The sequence below is a fragment of the Pelophylax lessonae genome (genome assembly GCF_965119305.1).
Source record: "Pelophylax lessonae genome assembly, chromosome: 1".
NCBI lineage: Eukaryota > Metazoa > Chordata > Amphibia > Anura > Ranidae > Pelophylax > Pelophylax lessonae.
The window spans coordinates 457,454,803-457,477,922 of NC_138768.1; the positions used below are offsets into that span (position 1 = coordinate 457,454,803).

Consider the following 23,120-nt stretch of genomic DNA (forward strand, 5'->3'; position numbering starts at 1 on the left):
AGTATTTCCAAACTAATTATTATATACTCCTGGAGTAAAAATCTAATATGTTCTTATTTATGATATTAAGGCTTGAACATGCACTACAGACACAGATTTAGAGTCGGTTCACACTATGGCGACACGACCCTGTACTACTTCGGGGGCGACTTGTGAAGCCCAGTGCACCGCGACTTCGGCGCGACTTGCAACGAATTCATATAATGTCTATGCAAGTCGCTCCGAGGTCGCCCCGAAGTAGTACAGGATCCTTTTTCTAAGTCAGAGCGACTTGTGTCGCTCCTATTAGAAGGGGTCCTGTAGCAGACAATGGACCGCGACTTGTCAGGCTGACAAGTCGCGGCAGTGTGAATCGAGTCTTACTCTAGGTTCACACTTGTGCGATGCGGGAAGACTGCGAATTCGCAGCCTGTTCCTGCATCGCAAAGGCACATCTGGCAGTTCACACTGCCATATGCGATATGCAGGGGGTGTCAATTAAATGTTAAAGACACCCCAAGTTTGATCGCACAGTTCGCACAGGATCAGATCGCACAAGTGTGAACCACTGTGCGATCCGATCCTGATGCGGCTGGAAAAAAGGGTCCTGTGCGTCTTTTGTGCAGGTGCAGTGCGAATTACAGCCATACAAAGTGTATGGCTGAATTCGCATCCGCACATCCGATCGCATGTAATGAAGGAGCAGTGCGCTCCGAATTACATGCGATCGCCGCACTCGCAATAGTGTGAACCGGCCCTGAGCCATTGTGATTATATAACATCTTTGTAAATAAAACCAAGTTTCATAAATAAACAAAAATATTGCTTTTTGACAAACAGAAGTGCAACTTTAAAATCCAAAAAACTGTTAGCTGTATTGGCTATATTGTCATCGCACATATTACCTGAATATATTACCAACATTAAATATTAAGAAAAAATATAAGAAAAGCCTTTTTCTTCATTTTTTCTCTTTCAGCAGCTTAGTAGATGCCCCTTGGTTATGCAGTAGTGCAATACATGTTTACATTTTAATGTGCTATTATTACAGGCTCTGGATGGAATTGCGGTGCCAATTTATAAAAGGCAGGCAGAGTAGTGTTTATTTTGATGTCAATTTTGAATTTAGTTTTAGTCCTAGTCTTTTGACTAAAATGTCATTATGTCATTTTAGTTTTAGTCTCATGACTAAAATGGCATTTTAGTTTTAGTGCCGGTTCACACATATGCAATGTCAGGCATCGCATGTGATTTGCACCGCACTGCTGTGGAAATCGCATGCTATGTCTGTGCGATGCGAATCCAGCTATACAGATTGCATGGCTGAATTTGCATCGCATTCAGACCAGTCGCACAAGACCCTTTTTTTGGTCCACACCAGAATCGGATCGCATGGGTATTCACACCTATGCAATCCAATTCTTGTCCGAAGTGACAGTTCGCACTGCGATCTGCAAACTAATCTGGGGGTGTCGTTAACTTTGTATTGACACTCCCAGCAGTTCGCATATGGCAGTGTGAACTGCCTGCGAGTCAGGTGCAATGTGGGAATCCGCAGTGGATTTGCAGGGTTCCCGCATCGCACCAATGCGACCTGGCACTCAGTCATATTTTAGTCGACAATAATATTTACAAGGTTCAGTCCTCCTAAATATTGTGCCCTAGTAAATCTTTTCTGGGTCCTATTTTGATTTTGTTTGGAAAATCACTTAGGCCAATAGTGGTAGTGGTTCAATTTTTAGAATTGCTGTCTTGTAATTTTTATGTCCTTAGGTTAGTTCTTGAAATGAAATATGTACTTTGAATCTTTCATTCAGTTCCCAGGTGACTTAATAAGGATCATCCTTGAAAACTACAACTTAAAGATGGAACCGTATTGGATGGAGGAACCTTCCCTGCTGCACTGTTGTGTTCTGACAGTGGGGAAACTCCAATAGGGCAATAGGCTGCAGCGCTGATCGAACAGCTTTTACTTAATGGAGGGGTTGAACAGAAGTTGATCGGTAGATCGATTCCGATTGATACTGTTCAACTCCAGTGGCCACACATGGCCAGGCAAACTTCTATCCATGTATGGTCCGCTTTAGATTTTAGAGGTTGTATGTAGAGAGACCGATACAGTCCCTTTTTGAACAGACTGCAAGTAACGGTTTGTGTGGGAGCAGACTAGAGGTTTACTGTGGAGACTGATTAAACCAGTTTAGCGGAGAAACTGAGACTGAGGCATCTCTGTCCTAAAGAGGAAATGTACAGAGCTGTGCAACAGATAACCAGGAGGCTGCAAAACGTACTATTTTGTTGTACAGGAACACCCCCCTGTGTGGGAGATCTTCTCTGAAAATACTTTCTTGGCGAATAAAAATGGCCGGGAAGTCCTAAAATGCACTTCAGTGTGTGGGAAAGATATTATTTGAAGATAAATAAAATATATAAAATATGATCTGCAATTGATGGTATCACTGTTGTAGTATAAAAGCTGCTTTACCACAAGTGTAGCAGCAAACAGTTTTTGGAAACCAGAAATGGAGTCCGGAAGCAAAAGTCAGGAAAACAAACCATTATATTTGCTAGCGAAGAAGACTTCGCAACGACTCAAGTCAATTTTGCCGAAATCCCAAATAAGCGTGTACATCACATATATAACAGCAGTTACGTCACAGATACATATTTTTCCTAGCTAGTTTGGAAAGCAATACTGATGTTCCCTGTTACTTTTTATCTATGGCAATTAACATTTCTGGTTTCACACTTCTCTGTATTCTCGTTAGTTACATGAAAACAGAGATAAAGGGAGAGACGGGGCGGAGGGGGGTTCTAAACTGCGCAGCTTGACCGTTTCTGTCTTCGTAGTACTACAGGGACAGTATCAGCCATTTTTGTTTTGATTATTTATCCTCCATTTTAGAAGGCTTTCCAGATGATGCCACATCCCCCGCTTTGATGCTATTGTAGCGAGAGTTTGAGCGTAGACTAAGCATCACCTAGCATCATTGCAAAACATTGAATTCAGAGGAGAAACCTCTGGGATGTGGGAAGGAGTTATGGTCGTTCTGGTTCGTCTCAGGGAGCTAATGGTTGGTACTTCCACATGGGCTGCTGCCTTCCTCTCTACAGTGGCTTCAATGAAACCTCAGGTCATCCTAGTCACAAGGGGAATTAGGTCAGGCAGGAAAATGCAAGCGGGCCAGCATTGCCATTGCTACCCTTTAACATGGTTTTTTGCCCACTTGCATTTGAGAACCAATCTCCAAACCAACTGCCAGCATTAAACCCATCCCAGGCCTGTACAGGTACATGAGCTAGCTTTCTTATCCTGTCAGTAATCTCTGATTGCTTTCCCATGGTCATCAATCTTCAGACAGCAATTACTTCGATTAAATTTACCACACACACCTCCCTCTGCAGCTAGCAGGTAGTCTAAGCAAACCTATTCTGGTAAATACCAGTATGCAGCTTAGTTCCTTTGGGGCCTACTTTAGTAGTTTTGATACATGCGTCACATGATTTGCTCTCCCCCCTTACAGGTATGGCCAATAATATTACTATGGCTACCAGTAAACTTATTAAAGCATTTCTAACAAACATCATATTGGTGCATATTCCTAGCTTTGGCTGTGCATTGACCAGTCAGCTTCCAGGTGTGACTGAAGCAGAGCTAGCAGATATTGGATGTCCTTTTCTTCTGCCGTGCGTTACATAGTTACATAGTAGGTGAGGTTGAATAAAGACAATAGTCCATCCAGTTCAACCTGTGTAGGTGTGTGTGGCTGTAATCATCTCACATACCCCTGAATGTTCTGATCCTTGAGATGTAAGTCTAAGAGTCTTTTGAAAGCCACCATACTACCCGCAGAAACCACTTCTTGTGGTAGAGAATTCCACAATCTTGTGGTAAAGAACCCCCCACGTTGCCTGAGGTTAAAACGCTTCTCCTCTAATCGCATTGTATGCCCTCGAGTCCTCATGCAATCCCTTCGAATGAACAGCTTTTTTTCTAAGCTGGGATCCCCATTAAGATATTTATAAATTGCTATCATGTCCCCCCTCAGACGTCTCTTCTCCAGGGAGAATAAATCGAGCGATTGTAGACGCTCCTCATAGTCAAGTTCCTCCAATCCCCTAATTAGTTTAGTTGCCCTTCTCTGGACTCTCTCCAGCTCCAACACATCCCTCCTGAGGACTGGTGACCAGAACTGGACAGAATACTCCAGATGCGGTCGGACCAGAGTTTTATAAAGTGGAAGGATTATAGTCTTATCTCTGGAATACATCCCTTTCTTTATGCATGCTAATATTCTGCTGGCTTTGGCAGCTGCCGCTTGACATTGCATGCTGTTGCCTAATCTATCATCAACCAAGACTCCCAGATCCTTCTCCATTTTTGATTCCCCCAAGGGTTCCCCTCCTAATGTGTATTGTGCTTTTATGTTTTTAGTCCCCAAGTGCAAAACCTTACACTTCTCCACGTTAAACCTCATTTGCCATGTCGTTGCCCACTCTGTAATTTTGTCCAGGTCATTCTGTAGGATATCTGCTTCATGCTGTGCAGTTATTGCTCTGGCCAATTTTGTGTCATCTGCAAAAACTGATATCGAACTACTGATCCCTACCTCAATGTTGTTTTATGAATAAATTGAACAAGGTTGGTCCCAGGACTGAGCCCTGGGGCACCCCGCTTACAACCTCAGACCAGTCTGAGTATGCGCTGTTTATTACCACTCTTTGGACACGCCCTTTAAGCCAATTCCGTATCCAAGAGCAAACCCTGCTGTCGATACCTGCAGACCTTATTTTATAAATTAAGCGCTTGTGGGGAACTGTATCAAACGCCTTAGCGAAATCCAAGTACACCACATCCACTGGTCTCCCCCTATCTAGCTCACAGCTCACCTCCTCGTAGAATGTTAATAGATTGGTTTGACAAGAACGCCCATTTGTAAACCCGTGCTGATTACTGCTGATGATGTTGTTGTCTTTAGCAAACTCTACGATATAGTCCCTTATCATCCCCTCCAGAAGTTTACATACTATTGATGTCAAACTGACAGGCCTATAATTTCCCGGGATATGCCTCTGGCCCTTTTTGAATATCGGAATCACGTTAGCTTTCTTCCAATCCCCTGGTACATCTCCTGTCCTAATACTGTCAGCAAAGATCAGGAACAGTGGTCTGGATATAACCTTACTGAGTTCCTTGAGTACTCTCGGATGTACGCCATCCAGGCCTGGTGATTTGTTTGTGTTAAGTTTATCCAGCCTTTCCCTGATTTCACCCTCTGTTTGCCATAGTGGCAAGTCCTGTGTATTACTACTAACCATACAGTCATGGTCAGTGTACCCCTCCGTTTCCTGTGTAAAGACTGACGAGAAAAAAGCATTCAGCACGGTTGCTTTTTCAGTGTCCTCTGTAACCATCCTCCCATCATTTATTAATTATGTGTGCAATATGCTCTGCCCTAGTTTTTTTGCTGTTGATATATTTAAAGAATTTCTTTGGGTTTTTTTTTACTATCCTCCGCTTTTTGTCTCTCAAAGTTGATTTTAGCCATCTTGATTTCTTGTTTACTTTTCTTATTTGCCTCCTTGTATTGCTCGAAAGTCGATACTGTGCCCTCTGATTTATACTTCTTGAAGGCCAATTTTTTTCCCCTAATAAGTTTTTTGACGCTACGGTTTAACCAGCCAGGTTTGGCTTTGTCTCTTCTAAATTTATTTCCCATAGGAATGCACTGCAAGATGCCTTTGCCCAATATGTTCCTAAAGCATTCCCATTTTTCCTCTGTGGTCAGGGATCCCAGGGTTTGGTCCCAGTTTACCCTTTCCATCAATGAGTACAATTTTGGAAAGTTTGCCCTTCTGAAGTTTAGGGTTCTTATGTTCCCCACTTGCCTTGTTATATTGTTATTTATACTAAATGTGATCATCCTGTGATCGCTAGAGCCCAGGTTGTCCTGGACTCCTACCTGCGAGATTAGGTCTGGGTCATTAGTGATCAATAGATCCAGGACTGCATTTTCTCTAGTCGGAGAATCCACCAACTGTGACATGTAATTATCCAGTAAGGTTTCCGTGAATAGGCGGGCCTTCTGTGAGTGTGTAGTCCCCTCGTCCCAGTCAATGTCGGGATAATTGAAGTCCCCCAATATGACGACTGATCCCAATTTTGCCACTTTACTCATTAGTGCTAAGAATTCCAGCTCTACCTCCTCTCCTTGGTTAGGTGGCCTATAGCAAACCCCCACAATTACTTTCCCCTTATCTCCTTCCCTATGGAGTTCAACCCACACAGATTCTAAATCCATGCTCATCCCATCCGTAATGTCACTCCTTTCTATCACCTTTATATTGTTCTTGACATAGAGACATACCCCTCCCCCTCTTTTTCCTACCCTGTCCTTCCGGTACACCGAATACCCTTGGATATTGGCCAGCCAGTCATGTGAGGGGTCGAACCAAGTGTCTGTTATTCCCACAAGGTCTATGTCCTCCTCATGTACCAATATTTCCAACTCATCCATTTTATTAGCTAGGCTCCTGGCATTAGCATATACCCCTCTTAGTTTTACGGAAGTTAAGCGCAATTGGCGGTTATGTTTGTTCCTGTTTGGTCTGAGATTTTCCCGCACAGACCTGCCAATTGACATTGTGGACCTACTGTCGCTGCTGACCCTACAGCTGCCTTCAGTCCTCTGCTCCCTCCTGACGTTGACCTAACAGCTTCCAGATATGTGTTGGGAGCAGGGCTGCAGTCCAACTACCTTCTGCCATGCGCAGGCCGGACACCTTCCAGGTGTGTCAGGAGCAGGACTGGAGTTCTTCCCTCTGATCTCTCTGGTCAGTTTTTCTGGTCAGTTTTAGCTTTAATGGGTCCTGAGGGTCTACTGTACTCAGCATGGAGTCTGCATGGTCAGCAGCTTGCTTTTCCCTGGAGTGGTATATCCAAGGGGTCACCTCGTCCACCTTAATTGCTGTGGGGGTTAAAAGTTGGACAGTATTAGGACCCCTCTATTTTGCCCTGAGCACAAAGGGATGGACTGGGTTTGACAGATTTATTGGGAGTTTTTCCTGGACCCATTTCCCGATGTCCTGCATTTTCTCCCGTAATTTCTGTAACCGTTCACGTTTTTACCCCCCCCCGCCCTCCATCTGGTGTAAGTCTCCCTTGAGGTCTTTAATGATGGGTGGGGGCTTAACATATGCTGTACTCCGAATTCTCAGCAGGGCAGCATCAAGGTCCACCTTCATTTGGGTTTCCTGACAGTTTGGCCAGTTGCATTTCAGGGTACGGATTATCCTTTCCACTTTTCCAGAGCTTTGAGGTCGATACGCGGTATGCCGTTTCCAAGTGATCTTGAGTACTGTTGCTAATTCCTGGAGGCACTTGTGAACAAAGGCCGGGCCGTTATCTGAGCCTATGGATGAGAGGATTCCATATCTAGGAATGATTTCATGAAGCAGGCATTTGACCACTTCTTTTGTAGTCTCAGTTTGTGTGGCCAGGCCTCTACCCAGGCTGAATATGTGCAGACGGCCACCAGCAAATATTTGTAACCTCCTGAGGGAGGCATGACAGTGAAGTCAACCGGTAATTCTTCCATCAGTGAGGCTCCTACAGCTTGTATTCTGGGAGTTGGTATAGGCCCTTGTCTGGAATTGTTTTGGGCACATTCTATGCATCGGCTTGCTGCAGCTTATGCCAGTGTGGGTAGCCGGGAATATAAAAATGTCTCTCTAGAACTGTTTTAATGGCTGTTTGTCCACATGCGTTCTCTTGTGGAATTCCATCTACATGCGTTCTCTTGTGGAATTCCGTCACTAACTCAGTTGCTACTGCAGCTGGGATGACAATTCATCCGTCCTGCAGCTGTTACCACCTGTCTTTCTTGTACTTTCCAGGTTCAGTCTCTATCCATTCTTGCTTTGCCTTTGTGTAGATTGGATCCCATTCACAGAGTGGTACTAGGAACAGGGGGGCCATTATCTGTTGTGGTGGCCGCTGGAATGCTACATCCCTGGCTGCTTGGTCTGCTGGCCTGCCACTAGCTACCTGGGATTCTCCCTTCTGATATCCTCTACAGTGGATCACTGCAACTTCAGAGGGGGCCCATACTGCTTCCAAGAGTTCCAGTATTTCTGTCCCATATTTGATGCTCTTCCTATCGGCTGTAACAAACCTTTCCTTATACAGGGCTCCATGAGCATGGAGATTCAAGAAGGCGTACTTTGAGTCCACATAAACATTTAGTCTTAGTCCGGCAGCGAGTTGTAATGCCCTGGTTTGTGCAATTAGTTCAGCTTTTTGAGCAGGGGTTCGCTGTGCTAAGTCTCCTGCCTCTATCACGGTCTTCTGTTTAACCACTGCAAAGTCGGCATAGTGGATCCCATCCCTTTTAAAATTCTGCCATCAGTGAAGTACTCAACATCTGGCTTTTCCAAGGGCCTCTCTTTTAAGTCTGGCCAACTTGTATAGACTTCATCCATTAGTCACAATGATGTCTCTCCTGATGACGTCAAATGTTTGACGAAACACGTTGAGTCTAGAGTACATGGCTACGTCCTCTCCGGCATTTGGAATGCAGTTGGAGCGCGAAACGGCGTTCCGGATCCCTGTTGTGATTTTTCCTGCCGGCTCTCGTTTACTTGAACTGGTCCTGGTACATGCCTGTCATTGAGTGGACCACTGTGGGGACCTACACTACCGATGAAAAGTTTGAGGTCACTTAGAAATGTGCATATTTTTGAAGAAAAAGCACCATTTTTTTCAATGAAGATAACATTAAATTAATCAGAAATACAGTCTAGACACTGTTAATGTAGTAAATGACTATTCTAGCTGGAAACTGCTGATTTTTAATGGAATATCCACATAGGTGTACAGAGTCCTATTTCCAGCAACCATCACTCCTGTGTTCTAATGGTACATTGTGTTTGCTAATGGTGTTAAAAGGCTAATTGATGATTACAAAACCCTTGTGCAATTATGTTAGCATAGCTGAAAACTGTTGTGCGGATTAGAGAAGCTATAAAACTGGACTTTATTTGAGCTAGTTGAGTATCTGGAGCATCAGCATTTGTGGGTACTACTCTCCACAAGGAGAGTAAGTCACAAAAGGTCATTGCTAAAGAAGCTGGCTTTTCAGAGTGCTGTATCCAAGCATTGTTAATGGAAAGTGGAGTGGAAGGAAAAAGTGTGATAGAAAAAGGTGCACAAGTAACTGGGATAACCGCAGACGCGAGAGGATTGTGAAGTAAAGGCCATGCAAGAATTTGTGGGAGATTCACAAGGGGTGGACTATGGCTGGTGTCAGTGCTTCAAGAGCCACCACACACAGATGCATCCAAGACACGGGCTACAATTGTGGCATTTCTTTTGTCAAGCCACTCCAGAACCAGAGACCGCATCAGAAGCGTCTTACCTGGGCTTAGGAGAAAAAGGACTAGACTGTTGCTCAGTGGTCCAAAGTCCTCTTTTTGGATGAAAGTAAACATTTCATTTGGAATCAAGGTTCCAGAGTCTGGAGGACGAGTGGAGAGGCTAGAATCCAAGTTGCATGAGGTCCAGTGTGAAGTTTCCAAAGTCAGTGATGATTTGGGGAGCCATATCATCTGCTGGTATTGGTCCACTGTGTTTTATCAAGTCCAAAGTCAGCACAGTCCTCTAGCAGGAAATTCTAGAGCACTTCATACTTCCCTATCCTGACCTGCTTTATGGAGATGCTGGTTTCATTTTCCAGCAAGACGTGGCACCTGCCCACCCTGCTAAAAATAACAATACCTGGTTTAGAGATCATGGTATCACTGTGCTTGATTGGCCAGCAAACTCACCTGACCTAAATCTCAGAGTATTTGTGGTGTATTGTCCAGAGGAAGATGAGAAACCAAACCCAACCATGCAGACAAGCTGAAGGCTACTATCAAAGCAACCTAGGCTTCCATAACACCTCCATGCCACGCCACATTGATGCAGTAATTCATGCAAAAGGAACCCCAACCAAGTATTGAGTGCAAACTATAATGTACATGGACATACTTTTCAATAAAGCAACATTTCTGTATTTAAAAATCTTTTTTTTTTTTTTTTGGTCCTTTGTAATAATATTTAGATTTTCTGCGATACTGTATTTTAGGTTTTCACTAGCTGTAAACCATAATCATCAAAATTAAAAGAAATGTTTGAAATATATCACTAATCTATTTGATAGGAGTTTCACTTTGTGAATTGAATTATTGACATTCAATTTTTGATGATATTCAAATTTTTTAATATGGACCCGTATATACCCTTTTTTTTTTTTTTTTTTTTTTCCCCCCCCTTATATCTCTCTGCTGTGACTGTGTCATAGTCTGTCTATATCACTCTTTCTATGTAATGCATATTTAGTCCGATGTGGCAACTGTGCCCTTTCTCTGTTGTAAACCTCCCAAGGAACAGTCATATTTTTTGCTGCTTTTACTGGAAAGGAGCTATTTACAAAATCACTTCCTACTGTAAATTTGGCTTGGAATGCATTGAGATCACTGACCCTGCCCTGCAAAATGAGCCTTCCTCAACACAGCATGGCAAACCTGCTTTTGAAATCCCACTGTCATGCTGCAAACTAGGTTTTCCCACTAACTAAATTGTTGATTTGCTTACTAAGGTGTTAATGTTTGAAGCTATTTAGGAATCTGCTCTGTATAAAAATAGAGGTTTCTAAGGCAAATTAAACATACGTTTTTATAATAAAATTCATCACTTGGTGTTGGCATGGGGATACCATTACATTCAGCACCATAGTGCTTTTGTTGCAACACAAAGCTTGCATGCAAAGAAAAGTATTTGTATTTTCCAAAAAGTTACATGTTTTATACAGTTGACTTGAGTCCAATAAAGTTTGAGACATGGCTAAAAACAGAACACCTTAAGTTGGCCATACACTATATAACCAGTTGTACAATTTCCTTTTGATCCATCCTCAACTATGTAGTAGAAGGGCCTCATGGGTGGCCTGGGATAGTTAAGATCGTATCATATAGTTTTGGGTCTCTTTTTTTAAATGAAACCTCCTATCCGAAACGGTGATTAACTTAGTAAACATAACATAGTTGTTAGCAATATACAGTGATACATGTGCCCACAAAAGAAAGTGAAAAAAGTCCGACCATACTCATTATAGTACTAATGATTGACACAATGCTGGTAATTGTAATGCTACTAATGGTGATACCAATAGTCCTAATCGGAGCAGTAATAATCAAGTTCATGTTCCCAATGCTCATATTAGTAGAGACAATGATAATACCAGCAGGAATTAAGGGGACATCTCCACAGCGTTCACACATAAAGAGTATATTTTCCTTTCTCATGGTGTCCAATGCTAAAAAAAAAGTTTGGGCTAGTGTTGGTATTCATGGTAAAGAAGTTGCAGATATGAAATACAGATAGCAGCACCTATCTTTTTTTGGTTTTTCGTTTTTAAAGAATCCCCTGAGTACACTGGAGCTCTTTAAATTCAAAGCTCTGACATGGGCCTCCTGCTTCCCATAGCACAGTATAGGTCCATAATGTGATGCACTGCCTCTTTGGATAATAGTGAGGGGTGGAAAGAGGTAGGTCAACATTCAGATTTCGAACCACCATGTTGAGAGGTTTATTACGGTCTGTGGTGGGGAGATTGGGAACAGCCGACACAGTTATGATAGGTTCAGACTAGGGATCAACCGATTATCGGTAAGGCCGATATATCGAGGGCCGATAGTGACTTTTGCCGTTATATCTGTATCGGCCCCCGAACTGGCCGATATTCCAAATATTGAGTGAGAAGGCTGGAAGTTAGGGAGCGTTTCTGGTAATATTTGTATTAATGAAATCGGTCACAAACATCTGATGGTAAACGACATAGTGGTGGGAAAAACTACACAGTTTTATTGCATAAAATTAATAGAAGTTAAAAACACACACTGGTCGGATGTCAGGCTGAGCATGTGTACTTGCCCCCACCGCCAATGTACTGCTAGCTGGGTTTCTGGCCAGTGTCAAAGTTGCCAGCAGGTGTCCGTGCTGTCATAAGGATGGATGGATGCTTGATGTGACAGTGCTTCAGGTGTACCCAACAGTACATAGACCGATACAGGAAACACTTGTGCTGGACAGCTGAAGCGGTGGTGGCTCGGGAGATGACGTCGCTCCACCGGCAAGAGTCATGGTGACGGGACCGTTGGCTCTTCCACTGTAGGAGTCGTAGGCTCTTCCTCCCTGTCTCTTGCCGGCGCGTTGGGGTGACATCATCTCTCGCGCCGCCACCGCTTCAGCTGTCCGACACAAGTTTTTCCTGTATCGGCCTGTGTACCGTTGGTCCACCTGGACCCCTGTCCCATTAAGGATCCATCTATCCTTGTGATGGCACGGACACCTGCTGGCAACGTTGACACTGGCCAGAAACCCAACTAACAGTACATCGGCGGTGGGAGCAAGAACACGGGCTCAGCCCAACATCCGGCCAGTGTGTGTTTTTTAACTTCCATTGATTTTATGCAATAAACTGTGTGTTATTGGACCTTTGCCTGGAGTGGAGCCTTTTTTAAGTGTTTTCCACCACTATGCCATTTACCATCAGGTGTTTGTGACTGATTTCATTAATACAGTTATTACCAGAAGCGCTCCCTAACTTCCAGCCTTCTCAATGATCTGACTCTGCACCCAGGAGTCCCCATCGGAGCTGCTGAGGTTATACACAGGCTTTTCATCCACTGGTTGTTTGGCCCTGTCTCTCTTTGTCTGCAAGAGTACCTGTCAAGTAATAAAAAAAAATGTTTTTTCAAATGTACGAAAATATCGGCCAATACCGATATGTATTGGCAAGAATATCGGTATCGGCAATGAAAAACCGATATCGGTCGATCACTTGTTCAGACTACAGGTAATACCTAGAGGGGTAAAGGATCAATTAAATTATCAACACTACCTCTGTTATCAATAGATTAATTACAATAATTTAAATTATTGGTGTATTCCATTGCTGATTAGGTGAAATATTCATTCTCCTCTAAACCATTCCAGTGTTGAAAAGTCGAAGCAGGTGCCTATCTACACATATATTAGATAAACAATTGTACTGCAATTAGGTCTGTCCCATTAGCCAATTGTTTGAAAATGAAAAATAATTTTTTATCATGTGTGGACCATTTAATTGTTATGATTGTGTAAAAGTCACTGTAAGGGAAATCTGTCTATGTATTATCACATCCAGTATTTGTTTTTGAAAGCATTATTGTATTTCATTATGTAAACTTAAAAATATGTTGACGATTTGTTTTGTGAATAACAAGACTTATAGTAAAATTATTTATTTTTTTTTTTGCTTTTCAGTTGGTGAATGCAGCAGTTTGATGCACGGCATGTTGGATTCAGGACAGACGCAGAATGAGTTTAAAAAATGACACTGAACATGAGAATGCGTCTTACAACCTGTACATTTATCCTCAGCTCTCTCGAGAGGACTCAAACTGTTGCACTGTTCTGGCCACAAAAGATTCATTGGCCTCTGATGTAATCAAGAATGCAGTTGCTGCTCTGGGACTTGACACTTCCAAAACCTATGTTCTGGCAGAGGTGAAGGAGTCTGGAGGAGAGGAGTGGGTACTAGATTCTAATGACTCCCCTGTCCAAAGAGTTCTTCTCTGGCCACGTAAGGCTTTGGACAGGCATCCGCAGGCAGAAGGGTACTATTTCCTTTTACAAGAGAAGAACAAGGATGGGAGCATTAAGTATGTTCATCTGCCCCTTGTTTCGGAAGAGGAAAAAGCCAGGAGGCTTGTGGAGCGGGGCTTTCTCCCTCGATCTCAAGGGGATTATAATGACTTGTGTAACTTGCCCAAACTAACAGAGTCAACCATCTTAGGAAACCTTAAGACCCGTTTCTTAAAGCACAAGATCTATACATATGCAGGAAGTATCCTTATAGCCATCAACCCATTCAAATTTTTACCCATCTATAATCCAAAATATGTTAAAATGTATGACAATCACCAGTTGGGCAAGCTGGAGCCTCACATTTTTGCTATTGCAGATGTGTCCTACCATACTATGTTGAAGAAAAAAGTCAACCAGTGCATAGTCATTTCTGGCGAAAGTGGCTCTGGAAAGACACAAAGCACCAATTTTCTAATACACTGTTTGACGGCACTGAGTCAGAAAGGATATGCTAGTGGTGTTGAGAGGACCATACTGGGAGCTGGACCTGTTCTTGAGGTAAAACCATTGTATAAAAGTGAATTATAAATATTCTCACACATACACAGCCTTTTATTTAATGTGGCTTTTTTACTTTCAATAATGTTTTTTATTGATTTTTTCACATAACAAGTAATAAAGACAACCATAGAATGGCATTGAAATGAAGAACAAATTAAAATGAAGAACAAAGTACAGAGCGTTCTGTGACTACATAGTAAAAATGAATGGAAAACTGAATGTATGTAACATAACGATAAGGTTATCAACAGGAAGGAACAAAGTATCTACTTTGGGTCCAGACCGACCAGTCTTTGTGAAATTTCGGACCACGTAGGGTAGAAAATGTATATGCTTTCTCTAGGGAATATTGGACATTGACCTGTCGTATGACTTCCAGGTGGGAAGGGGCGATAGGTTGCTTCCAGTAGCGCGCTATAACGGTTCTAGCCGCAATGAGAATATTGGTTACTGGGGTTCGCATATCGGGTGGTATTAAATCTAATCCTAGGGACAGTAGGGCTAAGGCTGGATTCGGTTTAAGCTTATGTGGCTTTTTAATTATAAGCTTTCACTTTAAATCCTCCTGTTTTCACTTCTACCCCTTTTTTTATAGAATATTCGGATTGTAAGCCATTTATATTAATTTAAGCATGTTCTATAGCCATCAGATATAACATTGCAGCAGCAATATTTTTTGATCAGTCCTTTTCTTTTGTTTGGTAAGCTGTGTCGAAATCGAATGTCTTTCTCAAAACTGCAATACTGCAGTGAAAGATTTTAATGTTTTGGGGCTACTTGTATATGTTTTTCATCAGATACACACAACTTTCATCCAGGATTCACAAAATTTAATTAAAAAAAAAAAAATCTTAAATCAAAGCTGCCTGAATCTTGTTCAAGTATGTGTGTGTGTGTGTGTGTGTGTGTGTGTTTTATGTGTATGCATAGGGGTGTGTGTGTGTGTGTGTGTGTGTGTGTGTGTGTGTGTGTGTGTGTGTGTATATATGTAAAAAAAAATATATATATATATATATATATATATATATATATATATATATATATATAATAAATAAATAGCTCTACTTTTAGTTTATCTGTTTCCTATTCATATAGCGCATCAGTTTGTCGTTTAACCTCCCTGGCTGTCTGATTATGTCAGAATTTTTGATCTCAAAGCGGTACATTGTTTTGCATGGAAATCTGTTTTATATTTTAGGCCTGTAATTCTTAGGAATAACTCACTTAAATCTGTCCAAACAAGAGTCTGGTAGACATCCCGGGTATGATAAAGTTTAAAACACGAAATTTATAAATTATAATACATTTTTTTTCAATAATATAATCAAACCAAAAACACTGAAATATGTGCAAACAAGGGGTGCCATATTACTAGTCACTGTAATAATGGTTTAGTAAACATTTTTGGTATGAAAGATTTTAAAACATGGAACTGCACAAAGTCCGACGTCAGAATCGGGACAATAAAATCTGGTTTCCTTTTTTATTTTCCTTCCACTGTCATCTCTTTGAGCAACAAACCACCCACATCCTTGTAGGTGCTGACTTTTTCTCAGTTGGTGGGATGTAGTCCATGAAGTGACGACCAGTCAGGCATTCCGGGTTGACCACGCCAACCGCACGATGTCCATCTATTCACAGCCATTGATGGTGTTTGGTGATTCAGAAAGATACGTTCGGCAACTTTCCCAATGAAGTCCGAATGAATCACAGGCTTGTCACATTTTTTTTTTTTTTTTTACAGAATGTATTCATTCAACAAGCATTGTTCAAGAAGATGTCTGAAGATCTTCTTCTAGTACTTCTTTTGCTGTTTCCTCATTGCTTGGTAGAATGTCATTGCTTGGTCAGCTCTGTCGACACCTCCTATGGTGGTGTTGTAGTTATCACTGCTTGTGGCTTCATGACTTCTTTCCCACTTTTCATGCGTACAATAAACAGTGAAGGCATTATGCACTGTACTCATTAGGCACACATCTTTCTTGTCCCGCCATCGCAGTGCCATCATTTTGCCTTTATGCCAGGCAACCATTTCTCCTGTCTTGAGCTTCTTTTTGCCAAACATTGGCGGCATGTCGTGCCGATTAGCCCTTACGGTTCCATAGGCATATGTTTTGTTTTGCAGTAGAACCTCATAAAGTTCAGGAGATGTATAAAAGTTGTCAGTTGTTACACAATAGCCTTGATTTAGCAATGGCTCAGTTAGTGAAAGAATAGAATATGTTGGAATTGCATAATTGCTTTATTTTTGATCAAATTTTGTTCCTTTTCCAGTGTATATCACTGAATTCTAAATGTAGCCTGTTGATTCACATAGCGTGTAGGACTTTACGCCAAATCGTGCCCCTTTTGATGCAATGTATTGCACCCAGCTGAGCCTTCTCTTGTAGGCCATTAGACTTTCATCTATGCTGATGTCTCTTTCTGGCACATAGCTCAGTTGTAAATTCTGTAGTATCATTTGATATACTTCCCAAATTTTCTTTGCTTTTGGTAAACGATGAGTAGTTTCATCAAATTCTTCATTGTTTACGAATTGGAGATATTTCATTATGAGGGAAAATCTGTACTCTGACATGGCCGTGCCAAAGAATGGGAGTGGCAAGTAATGTTTTGGTTATCCAATACCACTTCTACAGGGGTTTCCCCATCACTCCCTGAAGAATTATTAGGCCCAGAAATTTCCAAATGTCATCTTTGGTCATTGCTTCCCACTTTCTACATCTTTCAAACTTCTAATGCGTAGCCAATTGTTGCACTTTGAACTCTGTATCGGTAACTATTTTTTCAATAACCTCATCGGTCAGAAATAATTGTAGGTATGCCAGGGATTGTCGCTGTCGTCCCTTTCAGTACCTGATTACAAATTTTCCCACTAATTACTATCGCTCAGTTCTTCAAATAATTCAGATTCACTGTCGCTGTTTTCCAGTTCGTCTTAAATCGCTTTTGACCTAAAAGAACGCTTTTTGGACGCCGTGGACGTTCTCAGTTTTCCAGGCACAAAGAACCGCATATGTACAGGCAGGACACTGAAAAGGCCACTGGGTGAAAAACTGTGGTGAAATAACTTGATACAAACTTGTAATCCTAACAGATTACACTGTATCATGTCAGTTGTTTATTTTTTAAATTTCCCGCTAGTTCCACTCCCTTGTGTCGCGGCGCTTGCAGGGAAGGGATCCGGAAGACAGGTGCCGGCATCGGCCGGAGCACACAGCAGGAGGATGGCGGGGGATCGTAGCAGAAGGTAAGTGTGATTGTGGGGTAATCCCGTGTGTGGCTCGGGGTTACTGCTTTTGGCACTGTATATTAACCCCGAGCCACACTAGGGAATACCGCCAGGGAGGTTAATTACTGCCTTCACATTCTTTGAACCTTCTTCTTTTTTTTTTTTTCTTCTACTCTTGGGGGGAGGAAGCAACAGGAATTATACACTTTGCCAAGGAAGAACATATTAGGAAGAGAAAAAGGATAGGTGGCAGGACAGATTCTACTGCTAAGATAATATTTTATCTCCCCCCCCCCCCCCCCCCCGATATTCTCACCTTTTTGCCAGGTTGTGAACTTCCACACTGTAAGGGGCCTTACACAAGGGGCCGTTGGAGTCCTCCTGCTTATCTGGGAATCTGGCCACTGAACCCCCACTTGATGATCTGTGTCTGTTCAGCTTATGCAGAGCAGACACGCACAACCCACTCTCCTCTATGGGTGGTTGGATGTAAACGGATCGCCTGTCTGTTTTACACCTGGCTGCCATCCGTTTCACCAGATAGATGGAAAACAAATCCCCATCAGTCTGTTTTTAGCTAAAAGGATTGGATCGGATGTCGGCAGGTGTCAGTGGACATATGTCCATTGACACCCACCCCTCCATAGAGGAGACCTGAGGGTCCAATTGGGTCTACCTAAAAAACTGACAGGCAGACCCAGTCAGTCCACCTGTGTGAAAGGGCTCTTAAGCTTCTGCAACCTTCCCGTCCAGCTGAGCCAAGGCATGCAATTAAGGCTGGAAAATACACACTTTTTTAATTACAGAAAGTGACATATAGTTTTTAGGACCAAGGTGAGGGGGAGAGTTCTCAGTAAGAAAGTGACTGCTCTGGACTTCAACAATATGGCAGCCTTCAGCAAGAAGAAACGGGAGCAATGCTTGAGGCAATTTACAGCACACAATAATTTTGGTAGCATAAGTATTAACTCTTTCACGACTGCCTAACACATATATGTGGCATCCAGGAAGTGGGCTTTAAAGGTGGAGCACACAGAATCCGTTGTAGCTGTACATAGTAACAAATCAGCTTCTAACTCCTGTTTGTTCAATTAAGCTTTGACAATAAAACCTAGAAGCTGGATTGGTTGCTGTTCACAGCTGCACCAGCTTTAATAAATCTCCCCCTATGTGTTCTAGTGATTGTGCTGGAAGTGCACTCACTTGCACACACCCAGCACAGAGATCAGTGACCGCCCCAATATGAACGATCAGAATGCAGGGGAACCAGATCCCAATTACATGATTGCTGTGATAGCCTCTGATTGGCTATTATAGTGTTTATTCACCTTGTAGCCAGGCCCGTTGCTACAAGGCAGGCAAACCAAGCAATTGCTTGGGGCCCCGAGCTGGCCTGGGGCCCCAAGACAACGACTGGTTAGGAATAAATGCAATGACACTGTAAGGCTGTGAGCGCCCCTTTGATCGTCAATGCAGTAAAGTGCAATGACACTGTTATCGGGATCTCCCTCAAGGGGCCCCTCTCTGCCTCAACAGGTTTGTAAAAAGTCTGATAAGATCTGCAGACACAAGAGAGATCCCTGGCCTACCAGCTAGACTTTATGCAGAGCATGGACAGTGCAGACTGACAGCTCCTACTGTATACAGATAGCATGGCTCTAAATGCAATTAAAATTCCTGCAGCCAGTGTGGATGAGTGAGGAGCAGATAGCATCAGGATGAGTAGCTGCTAGGACCCTCTGCTTCTACATCTGCCGAGTGCCGACAGGTCTGAAAACTTCTTTCTTTTTTTTTTTCTATCTCCCTTCTAATCTTAGTCTTCCTATGTCTCTTTTTGTTTATCTGTCCCCCTCCTCTTCCTCTCTCCTTTCTTTCTTTCTTTCTTTCTTTCTTTCTTTCTTTCTTTCTTTCTTTCTTTATTATATCTCTATCTATCTATCTATCTATCTATCTATCTCATATATATATATATATATATATATATATATATATATATATATATATATATATATATATATATATATATATATATATATATATATATATATATATATATATATATATTATACTTAAACTGTATGGCTATGCTGTGGTTCCTGTAGGCTTTGCGTGTGTGCGGGGGGTCGGGGGGTCTCCATGTCCATTCTGCTTGGGGCCCCCAAATTCCTTCAAACGGCCCTGCTTGTAGCCAGCCCAAAAGTTGTTCCTCCTCTGTGAAGAGGAGAAACAGACTATTCTGTTGAAAAATCTGAGCTGTAAGAAAAGGAAAAATGTAAAGCCTAACTAACTAGTTAAAGCGTTTGGGTTACCCAAAAAAAAAAATAAAGATCATGTGCCTTTAAAGCACTTTATACAGCACAGTGCTTGTGCTGTGTAATTTGGCCCCCTGTATCACCTGAAATACATGGCTGATCCTGCCAGTTTCTGCCCTCCCCCTGTAAACTGACCACGGTGTATCATTGCTGCTGAACCCTGACTCCGTAGTCAGTGTACATGCCTCCGTCAGCCGCAGCTCTCCTGTCCCCCCCCCCCCCCTCCGTTTCTGCTGCTGAAAAACCTTTTAATGTCTCATATAATCCTTTTTTTTTTTTTTTTTTTTTCCCCCAATGATAGGTGCTCCTGTCACTGTGATTTAGAAAAAAAAAAATGCAGTTTCTACCTGTTTTCAGAGCGCAGCTTGGCTGTCATGTGACCAGCCGGCTTTCTCCTCCTCGCCTCCTGCCTGACGTCAGTGAGGGAATCTTGGCCCCGTCCGGTGCAGCTGGGAGAGGAGAGAGGCAGCGGGTCATGTGATGGCCGAGCGGCGCTCTGAAAACAGGTACGGCAATTGTGCATAAAATCCAGTGCCAGGAGCACCTATCATTGGGAAAAATAAGAGGTATATCTTAATTTAGCAGTGTGGGTTAACCACTTTAAGGACTTGATCTAGTTTAGAGAGTGTTGGTGTCAATGCAGATAAAGTGTCAGTTACTGTTCGTGTCCGCGTATTTAGGGGGAAGAAAAAAGTTTTTTTTCAGTGTGTTTCGGAAGGGAATAAACCCCCCCCCCTCCCCAAAATGCACACTATTGTTTCTTGGCCCTACAATGGGTACAAAGAACAAATCGCGCACACACATATATGGTCTTGTCACGATCGTCGGGAGTAGGAGAATTTATATGGTATTACCACAATTGTCAATAGTTTGTAATTTTATTTTGCAGGTTTTTTTGGTGGTGGGTCATGGTAATGGCATAAAAATATAAGGCAAAAATGTAATTATTTTCTTTATATATATATATATATATATATATATATATATATATATATATATATATATATATATATAATATATATTCTTTCTTTTTTATTTTTTTACTATTTTGCGCCAGTTTTTCTTAAAAAAAAAAAAAAACAAGATCAGGAGATCATTATTACCATTTACCACCACATGAAAGCCCAATCTGTCCTGAAAAAAAAGACATTCACCTGGATACATTGGGTAGATATGACCAGTTTTACTAACACAGGTTGGGTTTGGGTGTTAATGTTTGTTTTTGTCCCTGGTCATGAAGGGGTTAATGTGAAAAATATATAAATTCTTATCAAATGGTTATGGGTCTCTGCTTTCAGAGATTTTCTGGGCACTTTAGAAAAGTTGTTAAATCTTCTTCAAGGTTTTTTTACAGGTTACTTGTGGTCCTTTTTGACCACAGCATATTCTGCCTTTAATGCCCTATGCACACTTGCTGTTTACCCTGGTGCATAAGGCTTTGGCATTTAGGTTCAGGCTGAAGGCACAAATAAACCATTCATCCCTGCTGCTGGCAGACTGTTAAAGCGGTTGTAAAGGCTCAAAATTTTTTACCTTCATGCATCCTATGCTGCAGCCCCCCCAGGTCCCCTAAAGCCTACTTGAGCCCCATCACGATCCAGCAATGTGCATGACAGCCTCAGCTCTCAGATTCTCACTCCTCAGCCAATGAGGAGAAAGAGGGGGTGGGGTCAAGCCACAGCTCTGTGTGAATGGACATGCAGAGCAGTGGCTCAAGAGGGAGCCTGCTCGGGTGCCCCCATTGCAAGCTGCTCGCTCTCAAGGGGACCCAAGAAGAGGAGGATTGGGGCTGCTCTGTGCAAAAACACTGCACAGAGCAGGGGAGTAGGATGTGTTTGTTTATTTAAAAAAAAAAAAAAAAAAAAGCAAGCCTTTAATATCACTGGGGCCAGCTGCTGTGGCTGGATGGTGCACCAAGTGCTGCCTACGAAATCTTGACTTCCCCAAGGGATGAGACCTCTTCCTTCCTTCCTTCCTTTTTTTTTTTTTTTTTTTTTTTTTATTGCAACTTCCCAGGGTGCTTACTAAATGTGAAAGCATTTTGCATCATTGGGCTGAACAGCTGTCTTCTGAAGTAATAATGGTGTCCAGCCATCAATGTCTTTTAGGCCTTGTTCACACTGATGCTGAAAAAAGGCACCTATAGTGTTTATGCACACTGTTTATGGCCTTTGATACCTCACATGCATGGTGCAATTTTCTGTCTCACGCATGCGCAGTGGGAAGCTAGAGATTAAGCTGAAAACAATCACAGCAGGCTGCCCACTGTAAACATGAAAACCTGTGCCCAGTAGGCATCAGTTACTGAGCAAGTCTGGAAGAACACCCACATTCAGCCTGAAGGACCTCCAGCAGACACCAGACTGAGTAGCTGGGAACCTTCCCATCCTAACTGATGGGATTTACTAGCAGTAAATGTTAAATTTCTCAATTCTCTCCCTGGCTGAAATCAGGTGTCGAAACAGGTCATCCCAGACATCCTCCCAGTCATCATTGTGAGTGAGAAGGTCCAAAGCCCACTGTGCTCTGCATATTTTTAGGCCCTGTGACATACGCTGTGAAGTAGTGCTTTGTATAGAGAGGAATGAGCCTTGGGCAAGGATTTTACGCAGGAGAGATTCTATACTCATTGTCGCCATACCAAAAGAGGCTAGATGAAACTGAGCAGCACAAGCATAGCACAATTGACTTAATGGAATAAATATCTATTTGGCAGAGAGTTCTTCAATTTAAATACATCCAAAGGTGCAAATTTACCATTCATAAATACGTTGATGACAGATGACTGGCTCTGGAATATGGTGGAGGTGCTATAGATTGGGATTGTTCCATAGAGTATGCGGGGACCATTTGTTAGTATCAGCTAGGGGAAGTACCCTGTTTCTGCACCATAGTCTGATAATGGAACACAGTTTGGGTGGAAGAATACACCGCTACAGAGAAGTCACTGGAGTACCTCATAAGAGCCTAAGACTCCATTCACACCAATGCATTTTTTCATGCTTTTTCTCAAAACGCAGGAATTTTTTTTTTTTACTTGGGTTCCTATGGAACACATTCACATCAATACATTTTTTTGCCTTTGCGTTTTTGGAAAGGGTCAGGGACTTTTTTAAACGCAAAACAGTGCTTTTTTTTGCGTTTTTTTTTTTTTTTTTTTTTGGTTCATTGGAGAAGCTGCAGAAAAGCACCAAGTGCGTTTTTAATGCTTGTTTATTGCGATTTTGCTGCGTTGTTTTACGTTTTTAAATCTGCTCAACATATTTTAAAAAAAAAAGCATAAAAACGCAAGACACAAATTGCAGGAAAATTGCGTGTTCTTTTAGCAATGCAGAAACGTTCAAAAGCATAGGTCTGAATCGAG

The 23,120-nt window shown here is 42.2% G+C and overlaps 1 protein-coding gene across 10 annotated transcripts in view; it reads left to right on the forward strand.

Annotated features, from left to right (window-relative positions):
- Positions 1–23,120, forward strand: part of MYO9B (myosin IXB) — a 296,901-nt gene that overhangs the window by 47,039 nt on the left and 226,742 nt on the right. For all 10 annotated transcript variants that reach the window (XM_082260874.1, XM_082260880.1, XM_082260879.1 and 7 more), the window contains one exon: positions 13,328–14,209. In XM_082260874.1, the coding sequence (XP_082117000.1) occupies positions 13,382–14,209 (828 nt within the window). In that variant the 5' untranslated portion in view covers positions 13,328–13,381. The remainder of the gene's footprint in view (positions 1–13,327; positions 14,210–23,120) is intronic.